This window comes from Xenopus laevis, chromosome 1L (assembly GCF_017654675.1).
Source record: "Xenopus laevis strain J_2021 chromosome 1L, Xenopus_laevis_v10.1, whole genome shotgun sequence".
NCBI lineage: Eukaryota > Metazoa > Chordata > Amphibia > Anura > Pipidae > Xenopus > Xenopus laevis.
Window position 1 is genome coordinate 71,168,589 of NC_054371.1, and position 22,759 is coordinate 71,191,347.

General features: G+C 35.2%; 1 protein-coding gene across 15 annotated transcripts in view; it reads right to left on the reverse strand.

The window, feature by feature from the left end:
* The window catches only part of LOC108710147 (collagen alpha-1(XXV) chain), a 240,338-nt gene that overhangs the window by 67,923 nt on the left and 149,656 nt on the right, over nucleotides 1-22,759 (reverse strand). For 12 of the 15 annotated variants that reach the window (XM_041590038.1, XM_041590021.1, XM_041590032.1 and 9 more), the window contains exons 5-10: nucleotides 20,606-20,632; nucleotides 20,401-20,427; nucleotides 10,192-10,263; nucleotides 8,593-8,709; nucleotides 6,750-6,785; nucleotides 614-640 (exon numbers count right to left, since the gene is read on the reverse strand). In XM_041590038.1, coding sequence (XP_041445972.1) covers nucleotides 614-640; nucleotides 6,750-6,785; nucleotides 8,593-8,709; nucleotides 10,192-10,263; nucleotides 20,401-20,427; nucleotides 20,606-20,632 — 306 coding nt within the window. Of the gene's footprint in view, nucleotides 1-613; nucleotides 641-6,749; nucleotides 6,786-8,592; nucleotides 8,710-10,191; nucleotides 10,264-10,864; nucleotides 10,925-20,400; nucleotides 20,428-20,605; nucleotides 20,633-22,759 lie in introns of all 15 variants that reach the window. The other 3 variants (XM_018251275.2, XM_018251222.2, XM_041590048.1) reach the window with 2 other exon arrangements.

The window sequence follows — 22,759 nt, forward strand, 5'->3', positions numbered from 1 at the left end:
ACAAATATATCTCTAGTGCTTATACACTCTACTGCTTCAAATCGCACACTTAGTACCCTGAATAACTTCAATAAATTCACATTCTAAAAATGTCAAGAACCCATACAAGAAGCTTGGTCTTGTTTCTTTTTCAGGAAACATGCGAGTCACTTTCAAGCAGTTGCTTTTACATCATTTATCAATAACACCTATGGCCAATTTTATTTTTTGTTTGTTTTCTTCTTTCATCATATGGCACCGATCTGCACTACATATGCAAGATTACAATTTCAGTTTGAAACTTGGAAACATTATACGTGCCGGGGAAAAAAAATATCAAGCCTGAGTTGCACGTTGTCTCAGTGGAAAACTACAGCAACCTTTTAACCTCAAGTTCAGCAGACAGAGGGAAAACAGTCTGTCGTGAGTCGCTTGAGTTTCCCATAATGGAGGAAATTAGAAATCTTGTGCTTCCCATTATACAGCAGAATTCTGGAAAAGCACACTCAACAGACTAAACTAAAGACTTCGTTGTGGTCTACAGTAGCCATTCTCATGCACCTTCTGTGTTTGCAGCTTGGCTGGAAAAAGAAGTAATTGCTTTTGCAGCAGTTTATTTGGTTGAGTGCCATACCTTTTGTCCAGGAGGCCCCATTGGACCCTAAAATAAATAAAAAACAAAAACCAAATGTAAATGTAAAACTTAAAATGTAAGAAGGTATTTTTATTCATTACATGTATACAAAACATTTATGATGTAAATTTGTATGAAACTATGTATCACGGAGCTCATGAGTTGTTTGTATCTGGTATAGCTTTCTAATGAATAACTGCAAAGCCCTATAGCCCCCTGCTTTTTAGGCATTATACCATACCTTCTGCCAAATCAGAAGACAAAAAACATAAAGGGGGAGTACCAAACCCATTTGTCATATGGTACAAAGTAGCTAAAGTCATTTGTCACTTTTTTGGAGTTGAAAAAGGCTGTAATATTTTTTTTATTTTGTTTTTTTATGTCCAAAGGGTAAAAGTTACCATGTCAACAATTTCTCAAAATGTTCCCTTTTTCCAAACTTCTCTTGCAAAGGAGACTGTAATGACATAGTCAGTAGTTTTCTTATGGGGCAGGGTTCTACTGACCAGTCATCCATTTAGTTATACTCTATATATTTTTTTAGTATAGTTTTTTCCATTCTCGTGGATAATGCCTCCTATTTTCATTGCTTCCACCCTAGAATTAAAACAAATCGAAACAACTTTAATGCATTTTGAAAAGGCACCGATGATACCAGAGATCTTGGACTATCACCAAAAAAAAATATTTTATTAACACGTAAAAAAGAATCTATAGTATTTAATTCATTAGTGTTATAAAGTCTCTTTGTTTATTTACATAATAATATGCAAGTGATCACATTGTACCGAACTACCTCTTATATTATTAACCTAGGTTACATGGGTCAGCACATTATAGAAACACTATTAATTATTACAATGAGGATTTATTTCATAGCATCTTTACACTCCAGGGGTTGTTCTAAAAGTCTAAAAGCTCCTGTTCTCTCTCAATAGCAACTGATTCTTGGTTTCTGCATAAGTAAGGTCATGTGTTTTGCTTTTATTTCTGTGTTTCACATAAGTAAGTGAATGCATAACAGCCTCACTACTTATTTGGATAGGAAAGCAGCTGTTGGATCAAACCTCAACCCAGTCAATTCCCAAGGAGGCAGCTTCTGTTAGCAGTGCTTTCAACCTGAAGGCAGCTGTTTAACTGCAAAGTCAGCTCCCTTTGGACTAGATGCCATTTTAGATGATGGTCTCATTTTTAACAGGAGACGGGCAATTATAACAAGGTTCATGCTATTTTAAAAATACATTCTGACCAACTAGCAAACCATTTGGATTTCTTATTGATTAGGATTCCATCTTATCCAAGACCAATCAACAGAAGACTTTCTCTAATTAATTACTTGGTGTGCAATTGTAGTAACTCCTATGTTTAGTGTCCTTGAAGGACACTAAACATCTTACATATACATCTTAACTAAATTTGTTCAATTAGCACCCATTTTATCTGTTTAACTGAAACGTTCTACTACTTTCTTGTCAAATAGCAGTATCCCAGACAAATCTTATAGCAGAAATTCTGGATATGTCTCTTACCGTTTCTGAATTGAGAAACAGTTACAGCAAGATTAATGATGCACTAACGGATGAATAGTACAAGGATTCAATTGTTTTTATTGCAGTAGCATGGAAAGATATAACTAGATTTAAGTAGCACTGGGCAGTATAAGAAAAGTTTTCAAAACCAGTGCAATAAATTGCAACAGAAAAAATTATGCATGTGTAATATTAATAGAGTTAGTAGATTTATAAAAATATATATTATATAATAATAACGTTATTTCTTTAAGTTAAATGAAGAAACGTTGTGTGTAGGGTGTTTACTAGAACAGCCAGACTATTCTCGCTGAGAAATTGCACGGACAGCATCAAAATCTTAAAAGCTTAATGATATATTCTCGTAGTTTAACCACAGTCAATCCATTTTCTGTCTTGTCTGGTAAAAAGGGTATAATTTTAAGGAGCACTGCAGGCAACAAATTATTTCCAGCTCGATATAAACTAAACTGAATGATAAAAAGCTGGAATTGTACACAAAGTGTATTATTCATGTGTATCTATTTTGAGAAGTGGATGACTAAGATATAAGACAATAAAAAGTAGAAATACGGTTTGCTGGAACTTTTTTGGAGAGGTTAACACAAACATGAAAATAATTAAAGATTGCCATGTCTTTTCCCTGTGTCTCCTGGAAAGTTTTCATAAAAGAAAAAGTGTGGTTAAGGGATGGGTATTCTGGCAATGCATAAAGGGTAATGCTCTGCCCAAACTTCATCAACCACAGATTGGGAAGTGCCAGGAATTGTCTCTGTCCACCTGCAGTATATAAACACCTTGTAACTGACAAACACTTCTAAACTCTGCAGATCAAACTAAAATCCCACCTTCAGAAGACCAATAAGGACCAGAAGACCAATAAGGACAGGAATGACTCTGCTATACAGTATGTGGACGAGGATGAATAAGGTGGAAGCAGCTGGTGCTCAGCATTGACAGCATGCAGTCAGAATCAGTAGGAAGTGCCAACATTATGGGAATGCACCGAAATCTAATTGCAGCTATGAGTTTCCAACTGGCATGAGAAGGACTTGCACATCAAAGCCAGCTTATAGGCGCATGAAAAACAAATGTATTTTTGTATTTGCTAAAGAAAGAATTATGTGTACAACTGAACCAACCTATGCTCAAAAACTGCACAGAGTGACTGATAAAGACTTCATACTCATGTAGTCTCACTGTAAAATGCCATCAGACTTTTATAATATTGTAATTGGATTTGGTTGTCTTTGTGAGTTTGACATTATATAACGCAGAAAGTTGGTCACAGTGGACCATCTAATTAATTTTTCTTAGAATTTTAAAGGCATTGGAACTACAGACTTGTATTCCATGTATAGTGGAAGGAAGAGAAGACCATGTTGAACAACACAAACAAACATTTATCATAAAAATATGCAGAAAAACTGCAAACCCATGATGCACTATGCAGCCTTGATTTGTAGGAGGGCAGAGGCTGATGGAAGAGGTAAGAATAAATAGGATTGAAGAATTAAAAGTTGGGCAGTGGAAATAATAAATTTTGTTTATGAAATATATTAACTGCCTGTCTATATTATCTATCTGATAATTCTCATATCAGATAGCCCACCTCTGTAGGGGTGGGGTATGTGGAGCACCCTGTTTCCCCTGATATTTTAACCACTGTGTAGAGGCATTTTATTCACCACCCGACTATCTTCTCTTTCTCTCTAAAAGGTGCAATAGGGATTCATCTTATAGGGAGCTTGTCTAGAAATTTCCACTAATATAGTTGGAGAAAATATACCAAGGTCTCAAAGCTAACAATATGATATACATGTGACCTTACTACCAAATGTTTCTTTTGATATGAAAAAAGAATCTACCCATTGTAAATAGCAAATCTGAAGCCAAATGACAGAAATGTAAATTGTGTTAGAGATGCCTTAAGCACATAAGGTACCACAGAGGGTACATTGCTTACTTTCATATTATTTAACTAGTACATCATTTAGAGATTAAGCAGCTTTAACCTTTTCCATGGAGGCGGCTGTAGTTTGCCAATATTAGCCTGAATAGTAAAGAAAACACTTTTTCAATTAAAAGCAGGAAACTCTCATCTGCTGCCAAGGGAGCACAGTTTTACTTTCTAGAGTTATAAAACCAAGTAGAGCACTACATAAATACTGCAGTTAAAATAATATAGGTGAATGGCTGAGGGAAAAAAAGTTCAGTGTCCTATATAAGTCAATAAGCAATGTGCAGATTTCTGAGTAGCTTAACACCTCTGCAGCCAACCACTCACGCTACTTCTCCTTTCTCTGCATCTATGCAAGCTGTACAGACTTGTATTTTACTGGGTAATAACAAACATTTAAAGGAAAAAAAAACATTGTTTATTATCTAATGAATCCATGGCTGGTAAAAAAATGTGCTTACTACTAGTGGTTAGAGAATATTCTCATTGACTTCTATACTAGTGATATACTCATTAGACCTGAGGTGGGGTGGGTTTGGGCCAACCTCCGCACACCATTTGTGGGTCATGACTTGGTTCAGGTTGAGCTCTTCTGCCTACTCTCCCCTCATGCGACCTTACACTGACGGCTTCCAGCTTCTGGGTTTGTAGGTGATTGCCCCACCCCTTTTGTGACATCATTGGTAGGGCGGAGCAGGCCTATAAATAGAGAGGAGGAGGTGGGTGCAGGTGGGCTTGGGTCAGGATGGGTTGGGTCGGGGGTGAGTTTTTTCTGGAGACATTTCATGTTGTTTTGTTTTTTTAATAAATGTCAACTATTCAAGGTTTCAGAAAATATTTGTCCGCCAATTTGTTATGCCAACTTGTTGTGCCAATAGGGACAATACAATGTTCTATGAGGAGCAAATGGAAATCATCTCAAATTATTGTATTGTTTGTTTTTTTGCCAATAAATCTGAGGCCCATGTAAAAGCTCACATTGACTCTACTCCCCCTTTATAGCGTATATCAATATACTGTATACACATTGCTACAAATATATAATACAATGCAGTTTATTTTTACATTTTATTTATCCAACTTAGGGGCAAATTGACCATATTGAATAGGAAACTTACAGATACCCCAGCCAATTAATTTCTTTTATCTACTTGTAATATAACTAATACGATTAGCCTGATTAAACTCATAAGCCAATTTGACCAATTGGATCAAAACTGGCATCTAGCATTATTTGAGCTTTCCAGAGATTGATACCTCAGAACCCCAAAAGAATGACTGGTCTGAGCTATCATATGTTACATTTTGGGTGAAGTTTTTTTCAGTGTACTTGAGCAATATCAATACAATTGTGAATCAGCATTTTGATAAATGTGTTGATAATGTTTGATTGACCTATAATTAATTGACCCAATTGAGATTCTTAGCTTTGATAACTTCCTTTGACCTTTTAGGTGTGGAGAGAGCTGTATTTCAGTAAGGTAACCTCATACCACACCTACTGTAACTCCTTAAAAATAACACTTGGTGCCAGTTTAGAGTGAGGTTGCAAGTCATATAGATTAGTATGGAAGCTTGCCACCTCATTAAATTAGTAATGGGTAATTAGCAGAATTAAATAATAAGACTTGGACTATTTAATGTATACAAAAGTCCTTCTCACAAATGAAATTGATGATGAAATTGACATAAAAAGACTGAAATAGGTACAAATGTAAATTTTAGCATAAGCTACTATTTTATATATTAGCTCTCCAATGCAAGCACATGGAAGATGCACAGTATGCCATAAATTATTGCTAACTTTCCATAGTGTGAACACTATTTATATAGCATAGGCATATTCACAGAGACTGTTCATCATTCACATCATTTCCTGTCCCAGTAGAGCTTACAATTCAATTTGTCTGTCACTTTCACACTACACACACACAAAGTAAGGTAACTTCTGGAGCCAATTAACCTGTCTGTCTGTTTTTGGAGTGTGTGAGGAAACCAGAGTGTCTGGAAAAAGCCACACAGACATGGGCAGAACATACAAACTCCTTGCATTATAATTCTTTTGTATGCATCTACTGTTCAACAATGACCATTTAACAGAACTGTGTCTAAAAGTTCTTGCAGAACAGTAAAAAAAAAGAAAAACAAGGCATTTCTTTATGAATAAAAAAACAAATAAATTCAGCTTCTGAACATAAATACTAGTGGTCTCTAAAAATGTGTGCAAGTATGGAAACACAAGCGGATACAGAACAGAAGGCGGGACCTTCACTAGGTATGGGTAACGGGTAGATTTCTATATGCCTTAAAGTGCAGCACAAAGTCCAAACTTTCTCTTTGAAATGAGAGCCAGCTTGGGCACAGAAAACGAACAAAAAGTTCAATTGAATAGTTGAATTTGACGCCAATACGTGACGTCAGTGTGTCCGCTGATTTCACAATGCACCGTTATTGCGCAATCTCGCAGATGGCGTCTTTGCACATACGCATTTTCGCCTGGGGGAACCTGGGGACCGACTCGCCTTACAGCTGTCTTATTCATATTTGTTTTTTTAGAAATATGGGATAGTAATCATGCTTACACAAAACTACAAAGCAAAATGTAAGGTACTGTATCCTTATTTTTTTGATATGTAGAAGTACTTACCATTAAGCCTTGTTCACCTGGTGTCCCTGTCTCCCCCTTAAAAAAATTAATACATTTAATTTACTAAACTCCCACAATTCAAATTCATATTGTTTATATTTAGTAAAAAAATTCAAAAAGTTGTTGCCACACTTTCATTGTATGTTTCTGTTTTGACTATGTCTAAATTGTAAAGAAAATTAACTAATAAGCATAATGAGAACTAAATCAGAGGGAATATTCTTTACAATGTTTGTCAAACATCTTTTAGTTCCAGTACCTAGCCATTTTAACCAATGATCATCACCAGCATCAGCTCATGCAAAGAGTAGGTGCTTTTAATTTAAACACAACCTTTTACAGCCGAGATCTTGACTCATGGCTCTAATCTGATTTTAGGAATGTCAAACTAAGACCAACATGCTTATTTAACTTAGATCAATATTTATGGTTTCATGACACATAGATTTAGTTAGGCAAGACATAACTATTCATTTATAACATGTTCATATTTATTGACTACAAATAGAACATACTGTATGTGATCTGCTATTGTCTTTATCCAGTTGTCTGTGTTTTTCATTACTCTGACTCCATGTGTAAATTATTTTGAGAGAACGTTATAAAGACCTGGGATAAACTGGAGTGTACTAGAGCAGGGCAACTGATTATTATACATAAGGAATCCTCATTTGCCTTTATATGTCATTAAATATAATTGTTAAAAGCACGTTTATTAATATATAGGTGAAACAGTTACGTGTAATGTTCATGAACTCTACATGAAATCTATAACATTAGCTAAAACACTCATAATACCATTGGGAAGAAGTTAAATGCAGAATGTGACAAATGCCACCTAAAAGCTGCCGAAGTACTGTTTTAGCCTATGGGGGACCTCCTAGAACCCGTGTGGAAGCAATTGGGGGAGTTTGGGAGATCGAAGGTCGAAGTAAAAAAAACTTTGATTCGAAGTAGTGCTACTTCGAATCATACGATTCAAAGTAGGCCCACTTTGACATAAAAAAACTTCAACCACCATTCGGTTAGTCTTTTTGAATTCGAAGTTCGAAGTTTTTTTAACTTCAAACTTTGACCTTTGATAAATCTGCCCCCAAGTGATCCAAAATTCAAGCAACTGAAGGTGTAAGTGCTCTAATATAGAGTTCATTTAGTCATAAATATCAAATTAAATGGTGCTTTATAAAGTGACTAGTAAAGTGAATTTGCATAAAACTGTGATTTCATCTGTATATCTTAAATCAGGTGAAACCTTGTATGAAATATGAAATGAGAAAAAGTAAAATAATAAGAATAATAGGGTGGAGATATCTCAAAGAATGTTATTAAATAAATAAATTTTTCTCTAATCCCTAGGGAAACTACAAAGTAGGAGAAGGCTGGAACCCAAGGGCGTATGGTTTTGGTTTCACCATCCCATACAAACTTGAAAGCTTGTACAATTCAGTCAGAACAAATAAATTAAAATTTATTAAAAATTACCATCTGAACCTAAAGAAAAACAAAGCATACAGATGCCTACTAATACCTCTGAATTATCTCAGTGTCTTTAAATTATATTTAAAAAGCATTAAAGCAATGGGATTTAATCTTAATGTAGTTGCCGTGACGTGTTTCACTAGTTTCTTGCCTTACAAGGAAGCCATTGGGGAAAAGCGTGTTTTCTGTGGTTATATTTGAACTATGCCCTTAGAGGTTACCATACAGTATCTTGACAATTAATAAATGTAACTGCATAAACAATTTTTTCCCTGTATTATGAGATTATTTTACAAGGCTATATTGCAAAGTAGAAATAAATCAACACATTGCATTCAAGTCAACACAATTTCTGCAAACTTACTGGTACTCCAGACAATCCCCTTGGGCCATCTTTGCCAGTATCTCCTGGAGGACCCCTAGGGCCCGGTGGACCTGGTGGGCCTGGTGGGCCTGGAGCTCCTGCTTGTCCTTGATCACCCTTGTTAATAAAGAAAGGTTTTAGTCATCACATCATTCTCTGAGTTTGTTGAGCCTAATTTGTGAGTCTGGGAAGGCACTGGGGAAAATCTATGTTACCTAATAGAATAATGTATTAAAATGTTTTATCATATTATATCTGTGCACAGTTTATTTTTTTAAAAGTAAAATCACTCGCACATATTTAAAGGGATGCTCCAAATACATTTGGCTACTAGACATGCATAATTCTTTAATTATTCCAACTATGGATTTTAACCTGCATAGTTTTTGTTACATGCAATAACGCTTGCTAGCCTATTGCAAGTAAAATTCACTATTTTTTAGATTTTACATTTTTATTTGATTGCAAAATATATGAATCTATTGGTAAATTTCTAAACGCTTTAAAAAAAAAAATCCTAAACAGTGTAATAGTTGTATTTAAAAATTTGCTATATTGAGGGAGTTATTTACTAAAATGCAATTTTATCTCATTATTTGAAATAACCAAACTCCCATTCCAGATTTTGCCTCATATATCATTAAAATAACTTGAAAAAATCGGACTGGAAAAAACTCTATAAAATCAAGAAAAAAAAAAACTTGGGATAGGGACATCTCCCATTGGCTTATACATGTCTTCTACAGGTTTGAGACTGCGGATTTTCAGAATTGGGATTTTTGCAACATCAGGGTATAATAAATTTAAAAAAAATTAGTTTTTGCTCAAAAAATCTAGACCAGAAAAAAACTGAGTTTTAATAAATAACCCCCTGAGTTATTTAGATTTTTTGTATATTTGGGAACAAGTTAATATTTCATTCATACAGTATAAAATCTATCAAAATCCATCTACCAGATGCAGCTTTATTGTTTTTACTATTCAAATTTTTATCACAAATGTATCTCATTGCACCTGTCTTTCTAAATTGTCCTGTGGATGTTTATTATGATTATTTTAGTGAACTAAACTGTCCTATGGATGTTTCTTATGATTATTTTAGTGAACTAAATTAGATTTTCAGCTCTAATTACTGTCAAAATAAATCCTAATAAGCTTGGTGAAGGAACTTCTTTCAGATTTGAAAGGAGCAATTTTACAGTGATCATCTAATTGTTTTGTTTTACAGTTATGCTTGCCTGATCATGCATTGCAGCAGAAAGAAAGAGAATAGGTACAGAATTCTGCAGAAATTAGCAGAAAGCAAAGAACCTGCTGCAGAGGAAGCTGTTTTAACAAATCTCACAGAGGCACTGTTTCTTCTAAATTATACATACAGTAATAGATCCCAATTGGCTTTAGAACACTTATCATGGTAATCAAAATTCACTGTTGTTATCATTGTTATAGGATATTAAAAAAAAATTCTTTATAAAAACATAGTACATTAAAAGTAAATATGTTAGCAAACAATTCCTTTAAATGTGTAATAACGAAACAAAAATCTAAAAAAAAAAAAAGGCAAAAACCTGGTGTGGAAAAATCCAGACTAAGCACTACCTTAATGAGGCGGCGTTTTATTAGCTGCTGATCAGCAGAGAGAAAGCCATGATTGATCTTAGGAAACACCATCTGATCAGTGAGATGAGGTCAAAGGTTGAAGTTCAGAGATGAGAAAGTTGAAGCATAGACATCAGAAGGCCCCAGGAAAGAAATAAGACATAAGCATTAGCTATAAAAAAAAATCAGGCCAAGCCCCTACTGGTAACCTTTGTCTGGAAGGGAATCTTTGACTTTATGGAGAAATAAAACAAATACAGAGGTGTTATTTCAAACAAAATTCCATTTTGTGGTCTGCAAGCCTGTCTGTATAGAAATAATAATACAAGTTTGGAACTTACAATGAATAACTCAAGTGTTCCATTTTTATAAAAGGTGATGTATATTCTAAACTAACATAGTCAGTGATTCCCATGACAAAGTACCAGCAGTACAGTACAAGTCAAGAGTATCCAGTCAGCATTCTGTGACATGAAAAACAGGATATGCAAGAGAATTTGTTTCATTAACATCCTTTTTATATTTTCTAATTAAGGTGAAAACATGTTTTGGTCTGCTTTTTTCATCCCGTGCAAATAAAAATGAAGATTGCTATCAAATTCTCTTTCAAATTCATGTTCACTGTTTGCTGCTGGGCTCTCAACTAGACTTGGGCACAACATCATCCACAAACCTTGACTGTGAGGATCTGATTACTATGGAGAGCAGCCATTGTAGGATAGCCTGGCAAACCCTAGGGATACAACAACACATAGCACCAAACAAACCAACACAAACTTTACAAAGACAATTAAAGACAAACATAACATGTAATGAACAATGTATTATTTACAAAACAGTAATAAACCAAAATGTACACAGAACAAAAAGTCATAAAGGGTTTGTAGAACATTAAAGCCAACCATTTTTAAAAACTGTCATTGAATGTGTATTCATACATACAAATGATTTACTTTAAATATTTACTTTACAGTTATTCCCTTAATTAGGGATGAAGCACAGTTTATTATTTTTACATTTGTCACGTGCCATGTCGCAGAGAGACAATAAACATGCTACATCATTACACACTGGTAAATATAGTTTAATTGCCTTCTGAGAAGCTTATATTGTAATGTACATGTCCAGGCCAAGGTTACTGAACCAATTCCAACCATTTTCTGTTTTTTTCTGACCTTCTCACTGTTTGTCTTTCAAATTATCTAAATATTTAAGAGTTTTAGTTAAGAGTTCAAAATGTGTTCCAAACATGGCAGTTGCCACGCATCATCTTGATTTAATCCACTTTAAACAAAATGTTCCTGTTAGTACATTATATTTTAGAACATAAAATACATTAATATTTTTATATTATTACGATTTGGTTTCCTATACTCTGAATTTAGTATCATTAAACATGCCACATATAAATGCACATTTTTTACATTGTGCAATATTTCTCTTTTATGGGGTAGTACACCAGCGGTATCAGCTATTTACTACATTCAGAAAAGAAAAAATATTATTTTCCAAAGCGTTGAAAACTACTTTAATTCCTCCATGCATTACTGTGCACATTAAAAGGTAAGCATAGATTAAATGCTATAAAACGGTTATAATTTATATGGAGCCTTTTCCGTTTGTATTTGTCTGGGAATGTCTACAAAATTTAAAGGAAGAAAACAAATTGTATTTGTAATTTACTTTTATACTGAAAATCAACAATTTCCAAGTTGTGTTTATTACATGTGAAACAGCCTACAGCCCATGTCTGCTCCCTAACGTGCATGTTTAAATGATGTGCAATTTAGAGGATTAGCACAGGGTGGGAGGAGGACACGTTTGTGCTTCCCCTACCCTCATGAATACAGCACTGCCAAACACAGGCAGTGCTGCATTCATGTTGGCAACAAAGACCTGCGGCAATTCAATAGAGTGGAAGGCAGGGTGCCGTACAATAGCAGATTGCACTTGTTTTTTGCACTTTGCACTCTGCTTTTCTCTTCTTTCTTTAAAGCATATAACCTTGATCTAGAGCATGCCACAGGAAGCATATCTATTCCAATTGAGATTTCAGGACAAGTAAACCTAGTTCTATGGAATATTTATTTACAGATGTGAACGAGGTATATGGTTGAAACTAATAAAAGCCCCGACCAAGAGACATATTCATCACATATACAAATGAATTGGCTATATTAGCCATTTAGTGGCTAGACTGTTTTACTGTTCATAAATGTTGCCCCAGGCTGTAACCAATGGCAACCTATCAGATGTTTGCTTTTAAAAAAGTGACTGGTAAATACTACCTGATGATTGGTTGCTATGAGTTACTAGACCAGCTACAGACTTTAAAACATTATCCCCATGGTGTGTGCAATTTATAGCAGAAATAAGCCAGAATTTTCTCTGTAACCATTAGCACCTCCTTTCCTTATCCCTCTACATTGTAAATGAACATTATGCTCTTGAGGTACCAGTCTGTATATCTATATATAATACATAAAAGCCATGAATATACTGTAAATAATATCTTTAAAAACAGTGCTTAGTGATGTCATCGGTTATAATTGGAGCTTAGTGATGTAATTTCACATGACTCAATGAAACTTATGTATTATAATAAACGTGTTTTTATATGGTCAGGGAACTCCTCGGTAACTTATAATATTCTTATATTTTACAACAGGGGTACTTTATTCACTATATTATTATGTATTATTATGTGGTGCTTTATAAATAATCCTTGCACTGTATTCTCGAGGGCTTGTGATGCATCTGGTTCATGCATAAATGATTTATTTGGTATATGTTCAATGTTTAGACATTCAACATAGTTAAGATTCTACTCTATTTGCCACGGGATTATATATATTTAATGTTTGTTCCCCTTTCTCTTATATAATTTTTAAGATTACTACCTGTGAACTCACCCAAGCCCGAAGTCCATTTCACCACCATTTTATTACAATTATTTGGTTGAAAGATTCCATCTGACATCTACTGAAAACGTAACGGTTTTGCAGATAGCTACAGAGCTTTCTGGGTTTATTTTGTTTCAGAGCATAATCTTTCCTTTGCCAGCAGAATCGCTATGCTGAAGGTTCGCTGTTCATAAGGAGGTATTACAACAGGAATTGCCACCTGCTGCTTACTTGCACTTCCTAAAGTTACAACCAGCTGCTGTTGTGTTACATCAATCTCAGGCTTGTGGCCAGAAAACCCCTTACGGTTTGGATGACCCTCATGCTGGTTCTGAATCATAATAATTCTGCAGCAGTTAATTTCTAGGCTGCAGATTAATATGGCTTCCTAATAAGGCCAGGAGTTATAATTTCTTGCTTTTGGTTAGTGCTGTGTAACTAGGGAAGTATACTGGTATACACCTGTACACATGTGGTAGCTCAAGTGTCACAAATCAGCAAGCAGTGCAACTGACGAGTAATTCTGTCCATGACTCTGCACTGCTCTTTGAACACAATTTTGTGCAACTTGTCTGTTTCTGTTTTTTCAATTATCAGTGCCTCGCAGTTCAGTGCAATTTATCATTTTAAGGCCACATGGTTTTGTGCACATGTTTTTCTATACTAGGGATGGCTAATAAATATAAATGTACTCTTTGAGGTCACTGTTGTTGCATCGGCATATGAGCAGATGGAAACACTTTTGACATGGAGGTGCCGGTGATTAATTTAATTAGTTACAGAATATACAAATTAAATTACATGCTCTATATCTGGGATGTGTACTCTGTTCCAGATATCATTATGTATAGGTAAAATACGTGTGTGTGACTGACAGGCACCAAGCACATTCCATCCAGCCCTACTCCCTGTGCTAGGAATAAACTATTACAGGGCACGTGCCATTGGTACAATCTGATACCACATTAACCCTGCACAATTGGAACAATCCAAAGCAGCTAGCATAGCACACAGAGGTCTTGCAGTATCTTACCAAACAAGTATAGTTCAATTTTAGCATAGTTCCAATACCAAATTATTCAAAGCAAGTGTAATGCATGAACTACAGAGTTACAATTCTATTATCAGCAAGCCTCAATTTGAATGCAAAAGTTCAATATATTTGATTTTATGTTTTGGCTAGACTGCCTATTTTATTTTCCTAGTTCTCATTTTGGGCCACTTTTTTAGCCACATCTACCAACTGGTTAACATTTGTGTCTTACAGAAATCTGTCTATGTATGAAATCTATTATCTGAAATACTTGAAGCATGGGGTTTTCCATACAATGAATCATATACTGTATATATATATATATATATATACATGGAAAGCCATTCCTTAAGCCTATGTAAAAATTAAAATGAAAAAAGGATAAATTGGATTGTTTTGCCAAGAACATGGCTTTATATTAGTTGAGTTAAAAGCAGTTATATATTTTCTTATACTTACAGAGAATATAATAGAAGTGAAAAATAAATAATAAATTGTTTTAGTAGGATACCATGGGAAATAGCATTTGCTTTATCTTGGAGCTCTTGGGATAACAAGTTTATGCATTATTCAAAGCTACAGTATCTTCTGGCTTCAGACTATATACTGTGCTTCTGCTCTTCTGCTCATCAATTTTCCTCTAAAGGTTAAGAATGCCTTTAAAATGCCAGAACAGACACATTATACAATTAGTGACCCAGTGTTTACAAACCTCTATGATCTTCTAATGACATTAAATTGGATTTGCTTATTTTGATTTACCTGATTGAATGGTTTTGGCAGTATGTTATAAATCATGATGTGTATTAAAATGTGTTTCTAGGTGGCGGAGTCATTAATAGGATATCTTCTAGACTTTCAGCCCCTATAAGCAAAGCCCTACTTTATTATTCTGATTATCCATTACAGTCTATACAAGGTTAAATGCTTAGCTTTAAGAATGTGGCAAAATCCTTTAACCATTTTGGATAAGAAAGTGAGAAATGCCAGTTTGAAAATCTTTTTTGCCGTATTTTATTGTAGCTTTTTTGTATATTTCTTGGATAAGCACAACAATTATTTTCTACATTAAGGATAATGACTTAATTTCCTACCCTATTTGCTGGGCCTATTAAAAGTTTTAAGACAATATTAGCAGCAAGAACAGTTTAAAGATACTTTTAATTTTTTTTCTTTTTGAGCAAAGTTTTTATCGTTTTGGAAAACAATCTATATTTTTTTTTATCATAACAGCAATGACTTCAAACTCATCTCTCTATTGTTATAATTTATGCCGTATGTGTTATTAAGAGTTGGTTGCTTAGAATTAAATTAATTATTAATACAATTTGATATTAAAAAAGTCTAAAGAAAAGGGAACAGGGTGGTCATTATTGGAGAAATCTCTAGTTAGGTCTAGCTAGATCATTTTTGGCCAATGAAGTGGCTGGTTAATTCAGTATTGAGTAGAGACAGTAAATCCTGTACTGGACAGACACTTTTACCAACTATGTTTAGTAAATAAATGACACTTAGCAAGCAAAAAACATTTTCTATACTGATGATTTCATTTCACTTAGCAAGCAAAAAACATTTTCTATACTGATGATTTCATCCCCAACCTTTTTTCTTCCTTTGCCTCCTGCATCACAGGTTGACTTTAAATATGGTGTTAATATTGTTTTTGAATATATTTATTAATTCTTGTGTTTTTTGATGACCTGCCCCCTGTTCTTGATTTTTTATGTGTAGCCAGACTCTGGACGGTTACTCTAAGTGCTCTATGAATGAGCAATAAGGGGCATGTATTTTCTGTTGCTTCTACTGGGAGAAAAATTTTGGGTTTCTTTTTTGGGTTTCTTGCCTAAACATAAAAACATGTTCAGGAAAAATTATACCTTTTCTGGTGGCAGTTTTGTCATAAAAAATAAAAAACATTGTTGACTACATCTAAAAGTCTAGTCTATAAATAGTGTATATAATTACAGTATATATTGTCACATCCCATAATTTTAATTATACGCTTCCAGATTTGTCAACTATGGTGTAAAGTCATCTGGGCACTTAGGTTATTGAGCAGAGTCTTCCGAGAAATATTTAGTGGAAAGGATATAGCTTGATACTGGAAACAGCCTCCATATTCATTACATCCCAGACCACATATGTTGCTAATCTCCACTAGTATTAAATATATAAGCTGCACACATTTAACCAATGTTTACTAGTGCAAAATCTCTTTTATTGTAAATGAATTTATTATCCACTTCCCATTTTATAACTAATGACGTCTAGTTTTAGACCAAGCTTTTTACAAGCAAACACTATTCCTTATACCAGTTCCTGGGATGGGATGTGACAAGGTTAAACATGGTGACTGACACCCTTGCATGCAGCTCTGTATTTACCCCCTAGATATGGGGTAAGGGGTTAATTTGTGGGAGCTGATGTGGTTGGAAATGGAATCTGTGAAAGAAGCTACTGGTTAAAAAGAAACAGCCAGGGATAGTTTTCCTTTAAGGTAATAGTTTCATTACCCATCTGGCAAAATGTCTAATTTATATGACAAATTCCTTTTACATTCTGACAATAAATACATTCCAGAGGGAATTTCTTAAGATACTATCTGACTAAATTGCATATTATTTCAAGGGAGGCTTTGCAGAAAAGGTTTCAGAAAATGTAATTTGAGTAATGTAATGTAAAGGAGTGAGACACAAGGCTTATTCAAATGCCAGATGTTATGTGATGATCTGAAGACATGATAGTTATTATGTAATTTGGATTGGGCATAAGTACAAATAATTCTGAGAATTGTAGTTCAGTGGCAATGACTGTACCACAGTCTCAGCAATAAAAAGCAGGACCAACTTGTGTACTAAATGAAGCAGAAAGTACTGTCAGATATCTTCAGTAGAATTTTCTCTATGCTGCATCCTTGACAGACTAGCAAACCCAGAGCTATTCATGCATCTGACCTCATTTGACACTTTAATGATACCTCCCGGTTATTAAAACTCTGTCACTTACTGGTATAGTCAACACATTAGCTATTGCTGCCATGCGCCATGCAATGGCTTCCATTTACCAAGTCGTATTTAGCTTGTCTCGGATACGTGTCGTTTATATCATTTTTTAAGGCCAGAGGGAGAAATGTATTGGAAATTGCTTTGGGAGAACAATGATTCACAAGCTGTCAGCATGTTCATACAACATCTTATAATTCCTATCCTAACACACGCACCGCCTTCTCTACTCTTCTGCTTTACATTTAGCAGAAATATCTATTATATACTATAATTGTCTTCTTGGTTTGGGAAAGGAAGGCTCCTTGCACAGGTACAGGCAGAACTTGTCTTTAGAAAGCCCCAAAACATTTCAGTTTTCCATTTAACTCACTGCTCAATCCTAAATGATGTACTATATTAGATGAAAGGAACCTCGCTACATAATGGTCATAAAGTGGCACAATGGGATGTGTTTACCTGGGTTATATTAGAAACACATTATAGGACACTAAATAAAATGGCTTTTGGCTTACAATTTAGAATCTGATTGTACTATGGGCATTGTTGCATTGAAGAAGTAGGTGGGAACCCACTCCCCAAAGCATAAGTGTCACATAGCCAAGTTTGACATGTTAGGAATATGACACACAGGGTGTTTTGACCATCTTTATAATCATAAATTATAAGAAACTTGAATGGCACAAGTTTCAAAAATCCTGCCAAAATTATAAAAGTACAAAAATCTTAATTGAGTGTACAAGTCCATAATAAGCCTTATGTGTTTTGTGCCCTAAGGCCCTTAATCGTAGGCACCAATAAGTGCCCTAGCGCTTTGTCATGCGCCTATGATTAAGTGCCCCAATGTATGGCTTATTATGGACTTATACACTCACGGGCCTTTACTAACATTATCATTTCTATTTACTTCACTAACAGAATTTATTTCTCTAAACATTTGTGTTTTTTAAAATTTTCATAAAGTTCTAAAATTTGAGATTCATAAGGTGTAAAAACCACGAAATACGAAATGTAGGCAAGTAAAAGCAGTTAAGGTCCTATAGAAGTCAATGGGAGCTGCACTCATACTATTAGAGGTTGTTTTAGTCATTTGGACTTTTAGAGGTTTTCGTATTTTTTTTCATTAGTAATTGTCAGAACAACTCATATGAGAGAAAATTAGTCTATTCGACGTTTCAAAAACTTGAATTGTAATAAATGGGCCTCTCTATCAAAATACATCATATATCACCAGGCAACACATTGTAAAAATTGCATAATTATCAAGCTGTGTATTGATTTTCAGCAACTGTACTCCTGTGTTAACGGAAACGCTATGGGAAAATACAGTGGTTCACCCATTGCGTTTTTTTCCCTGAAGCAACTTGATTGTTTTAACAATAGTTTTCCATTAACTTCAATGGATTATGCAAGGTCCGAAGTGGTATAAAATCAAATTTGTCATTTATTTTGCACAGCTTTTTACACAGTTTTGTACACAATATGATAACTAGGCCTCCTGATAAATCATAATAATAATTGTTATACTTTTGGGTTATACTTTTGGCCTGCCAGTTTGATTTTTAATAGTGCTGGACATGTTTCTTGTAATCTATAGTTTCCAGCTCCCCTTTACAGATGGTTTGGGCCTTGGCACCCAAACTCAGCCAGCCTACTGGTGAATTTGGGGTTCCTTTTCTGAAACTGCAAATCTATAATCAGGCAGAGAACAGTGTTTCTGAGCAGAGGTCCCACTGACATTCCTATGTATGTGATTTTTATATGGAAAGTGATGGCAGGCAGATAGGAGTGTTCTAACCACCACAGTGTTATACCTCCTTACAGCAAAGGGCAAAACGCTCTGTGTGCCACTAAAGATACATTTTTTAAAGGGGTGGGTTCCACACTGGAATAACTTGACTGGTAGTATATGAGCAAAGAGGAACATAAAAGTAAAAGTAAAGTTCCTTGAATAAAGTGAAAAAGTATAAGAGTTAATTTATTATGGACACAGATATACCCACAACATATACACCATGTGATTTGAGTTTTAATATTGCTGCTGGGAGATTTAGTCTAATGAGAGGATTATTCCCATTTGCTTTCTCAGCATGAATTATAAAACCCACATCACACTGCATGACATCACAAACATTATTTATACCATGGGAGGGCAAACGTTACCAATATAAACACACTATTTCAAATCTATGTCTATCTTTCTTTGTAATTAAGGAATATTATATAAAAATACTAGTTTTTGCATTCCTTCCATATAGTCACGTCTATATTTCATCATTCCTCTGCACCCTGGAGGCACAGATCACACATTTCCCCACCGAAATACAAATCCGCAGAAAATAATTAACCAGCTGACAGAAAAGCCATCACCAGAGAGCAAACTAGAAAAGACGATGGCAAATTATATTTTTGTATTTGTTTATTAAAAATAAACATCTGTTAAAAAGAGAGTTATCTTTACAGAGACTTGCAAAGAAAAGAATGTTATCAGCGGCAGATTTGTTCAGTATAAGAGGCAGTTATGCCCTTTGGATTTTTTATAGTCAGTACTAAAGGACACAGGTTTATTCTGAATGTCCTTATAAAGACCAACACCTATGGTATAAATAATTGTACATATGTATTTAGCATAGGCACTTTTTTTTATAATGTACTATTAAAGTTTTATCACACAAATAGATATTAAACATGGTAAACAAATGCCTCAATACATTCTAGCGTTCCTTTCTTCCTATGTATCAATTCGGGGGATTGATACATGAGAAATTATTTTGGGAGGAAGAATTGCAGGTTAGGTGCTAGGTGTAACTATAGATCAGTGATCCCCAACCAGTGACTCATGAGCAGCATGTTGCTCACCAGCCCATTGGGATGTTTCTCCCAGTGGCTTCAAAGCAGCTGCTTATTTTTTTATTTAAATTCTTAATTTGAAAGTAAGCTCTAATTGTATACAAATCAGGTTTAATGCCAAAAAGAGCCCCTGGCCAACATAGCCAATTACAGATCATATTTGCCACCCCCACAGGCATAAAAACTTTGGGGAACCTCTACATGAGAATGCATACTATGGGACTGCTGGTGGTGTTTTGCACCCTGCTATTCATATAATAATTGACCCCTGATGTCTTGCAATATGAACACCAATGTATTGACTTGCATTGTGTACAACAGTTATACAATTCACATTCAGAGAAAATGCAGCAATTAAAACATAAATACAGTGGGGCCATTGGTTACTGAAAACAGCAGCTTTATATTTTAAAGTGCTTACCCGAGGTCCCTGATCACCTTGATCACCCTGCAAGGGGAAAGAAGAAATGATTTTTGAGTCTTATTTAGCACCAACTTGTGTCAGTGCACAAGCTAAACTCTGAATCCTTAGAGAAATTACATTATGCAGAGACATTCTCCAAGTGAAGTGTGGATCAGCTTCACCACTTCTTATATTTGCATATCAACAGTTTTATTTTACTGACCTTGTCTCCCTTTGGGCCAGGAGGACCCTGAAAGGCAAAACAAAAAAATGAATTGTATTATGGATAGTTATTTTATAAGAACAGTTATATATAGCACACATAGAGGGTTATGCAATAAAGGGTAGTAAGTTTGGCCAGGAGCAGTAATCCATAGCAACCAATCAGCAGGTAGCATTTCCTGATCACCTGTTTAAAAGCAAACATCAAACTGGTTGCTATAGGTTACTGCAGCAATCATAGTGCATTTTATTACATACGTATGGGGGATAATGTATTACTATATCATTAGTTTGCATTTAAAGGACTAGAAATAGCAATAGGAGACAATGAAATCCCACGTCTAACCCTGACTAAATGTGGAAAGGAAATTCAGGTTCATTATAAAACAGTGATCCCCAACCAGTGCTCATGAGCATCATGTTGCTTTCTAACCCCTTAGATATGGCTCCCAGTGGTGTCAAAGCACCTGCTGGTGGTGTCAAGCAGGTGCTTTTTCTAATTTTCAAGTTTTGGTTGCATAAAAACCATGTGTACTGCCAAACAGAGCCTCCTGTAGGCTGACAGTCAACATAGATGCCTTCAAATAGCCCCTTACTTGGTACCCCAGGAACCTTTTTCAAAAAGCTTGACCAATCAGTTTTATAGAACAGCCAGGTCAGTTGCTGATCAAATCTCAGTCACAGATTGAATTCACCTTTACTGGTAAGTATGTAGAGCAAAGGAAGTATGTGCATGTAAAAAGCATGCCCTCTCCTCATATGTACCCTTACATTAAGGGGCCGATTCACTAACTTTCGAGTGAAGGATTCGAAGTAAAAAAACTTCGAATTTCGAGTAGTTTTTTGTGCTCCTCGACTATCGAATTGGCGTAAATTCGCCTGAGTAGAATGATTCGAATAGATCGAGCGCGAAAACTCTGCGACTATTCGCCATTCGATAGTCGAAGTACTGGATCGAGCGCAAAAAACGCTGCGACTATTCGCCCATTCGATAGTCGAAGTACTGTCTCTTTTAAAAATACTTTGACTGCCTAATTCGCCACCTAAAACCTACCGAATTGCTTTAAAAGCCTATGGGAAAGTCCCTTAGGCTTGTTTTCCAAGTTTTTGATCTAATAAAAAGGCATTCGATTGAATGAAAATCCTTCGAGCGAATATTCGATCGAGCGCCTATTCGCCTGGCGAATATTCGACAATTCGACTATTCGCCAGCGCGTAAATTCGCCCGAATTGCCTATTCAATTCTATTCCATTCTATTCCCCAGTCGAATTTCAAGGGATTTAACCCCTCGAAATTCGACCCTTGATGAATTTGCCCCTTAAACTGGAATGGTGACATTGTCACAAAAAAAACTTGTAACATTTAATTAATTTCTAAAACGACAAAATATAAAAGAAAGGAGCGTAACTGAAATATCACAGGTCTACAGCATGGACATACATTGGGCACATTAACAGGGTAGAGTGCTCTGTATTTTAGTCATTTGCAGCATAGAACCAATTCAAAGTGAGAGATTAGGGACAGTTTATAAGAATCACTCACTCATTTGTGACAAAAACATTTTTTGTAGTATACTTAATAGAAATTTGGGCAAATGAAGAGTACTGTGCAGAAATGCATTATACTAACAGATGTACAGGTAAAGTACAATTCCTCAGGAGCTTTGGGCAGGATGCTGGCTTGTGTAGACTAAAGTATTAACATAGGGGAAATGATTTCAAGACAAGGAAGCTCTGCCTGAGTGCTACACAGAAATAACATTTTAGAGATTAACTTCATGTCAAATGCAAATATCCTTCATTTCCAGTCTGATATGCTACTTCCTCTCTCATTTATCTACTGTGGCTTCAGTAGAACACAATTTATGGGGCAAAACATTTGGTCACACTTAGGCTTCATCATCCTGGAAAGCCTGCATTATTTTTCAGCATTTAGGGGAATAATTATTCATCTACAACCCTCCCTTGCTAAGCACGTCCTGGTAAAATAACTGCCCATTACCCAGTAATTGTTCAGTGAAAAAGCAAAGCCAACCTGCTCAAGCTGTTTCAAATATTCAGTTCTGCCAAAGATATGGTAACCCATATAAGCAGACATTAATATCAACCAAAAAATGATTCATAGAGAGTCATATCTAATAATGCAGGGGTGCCA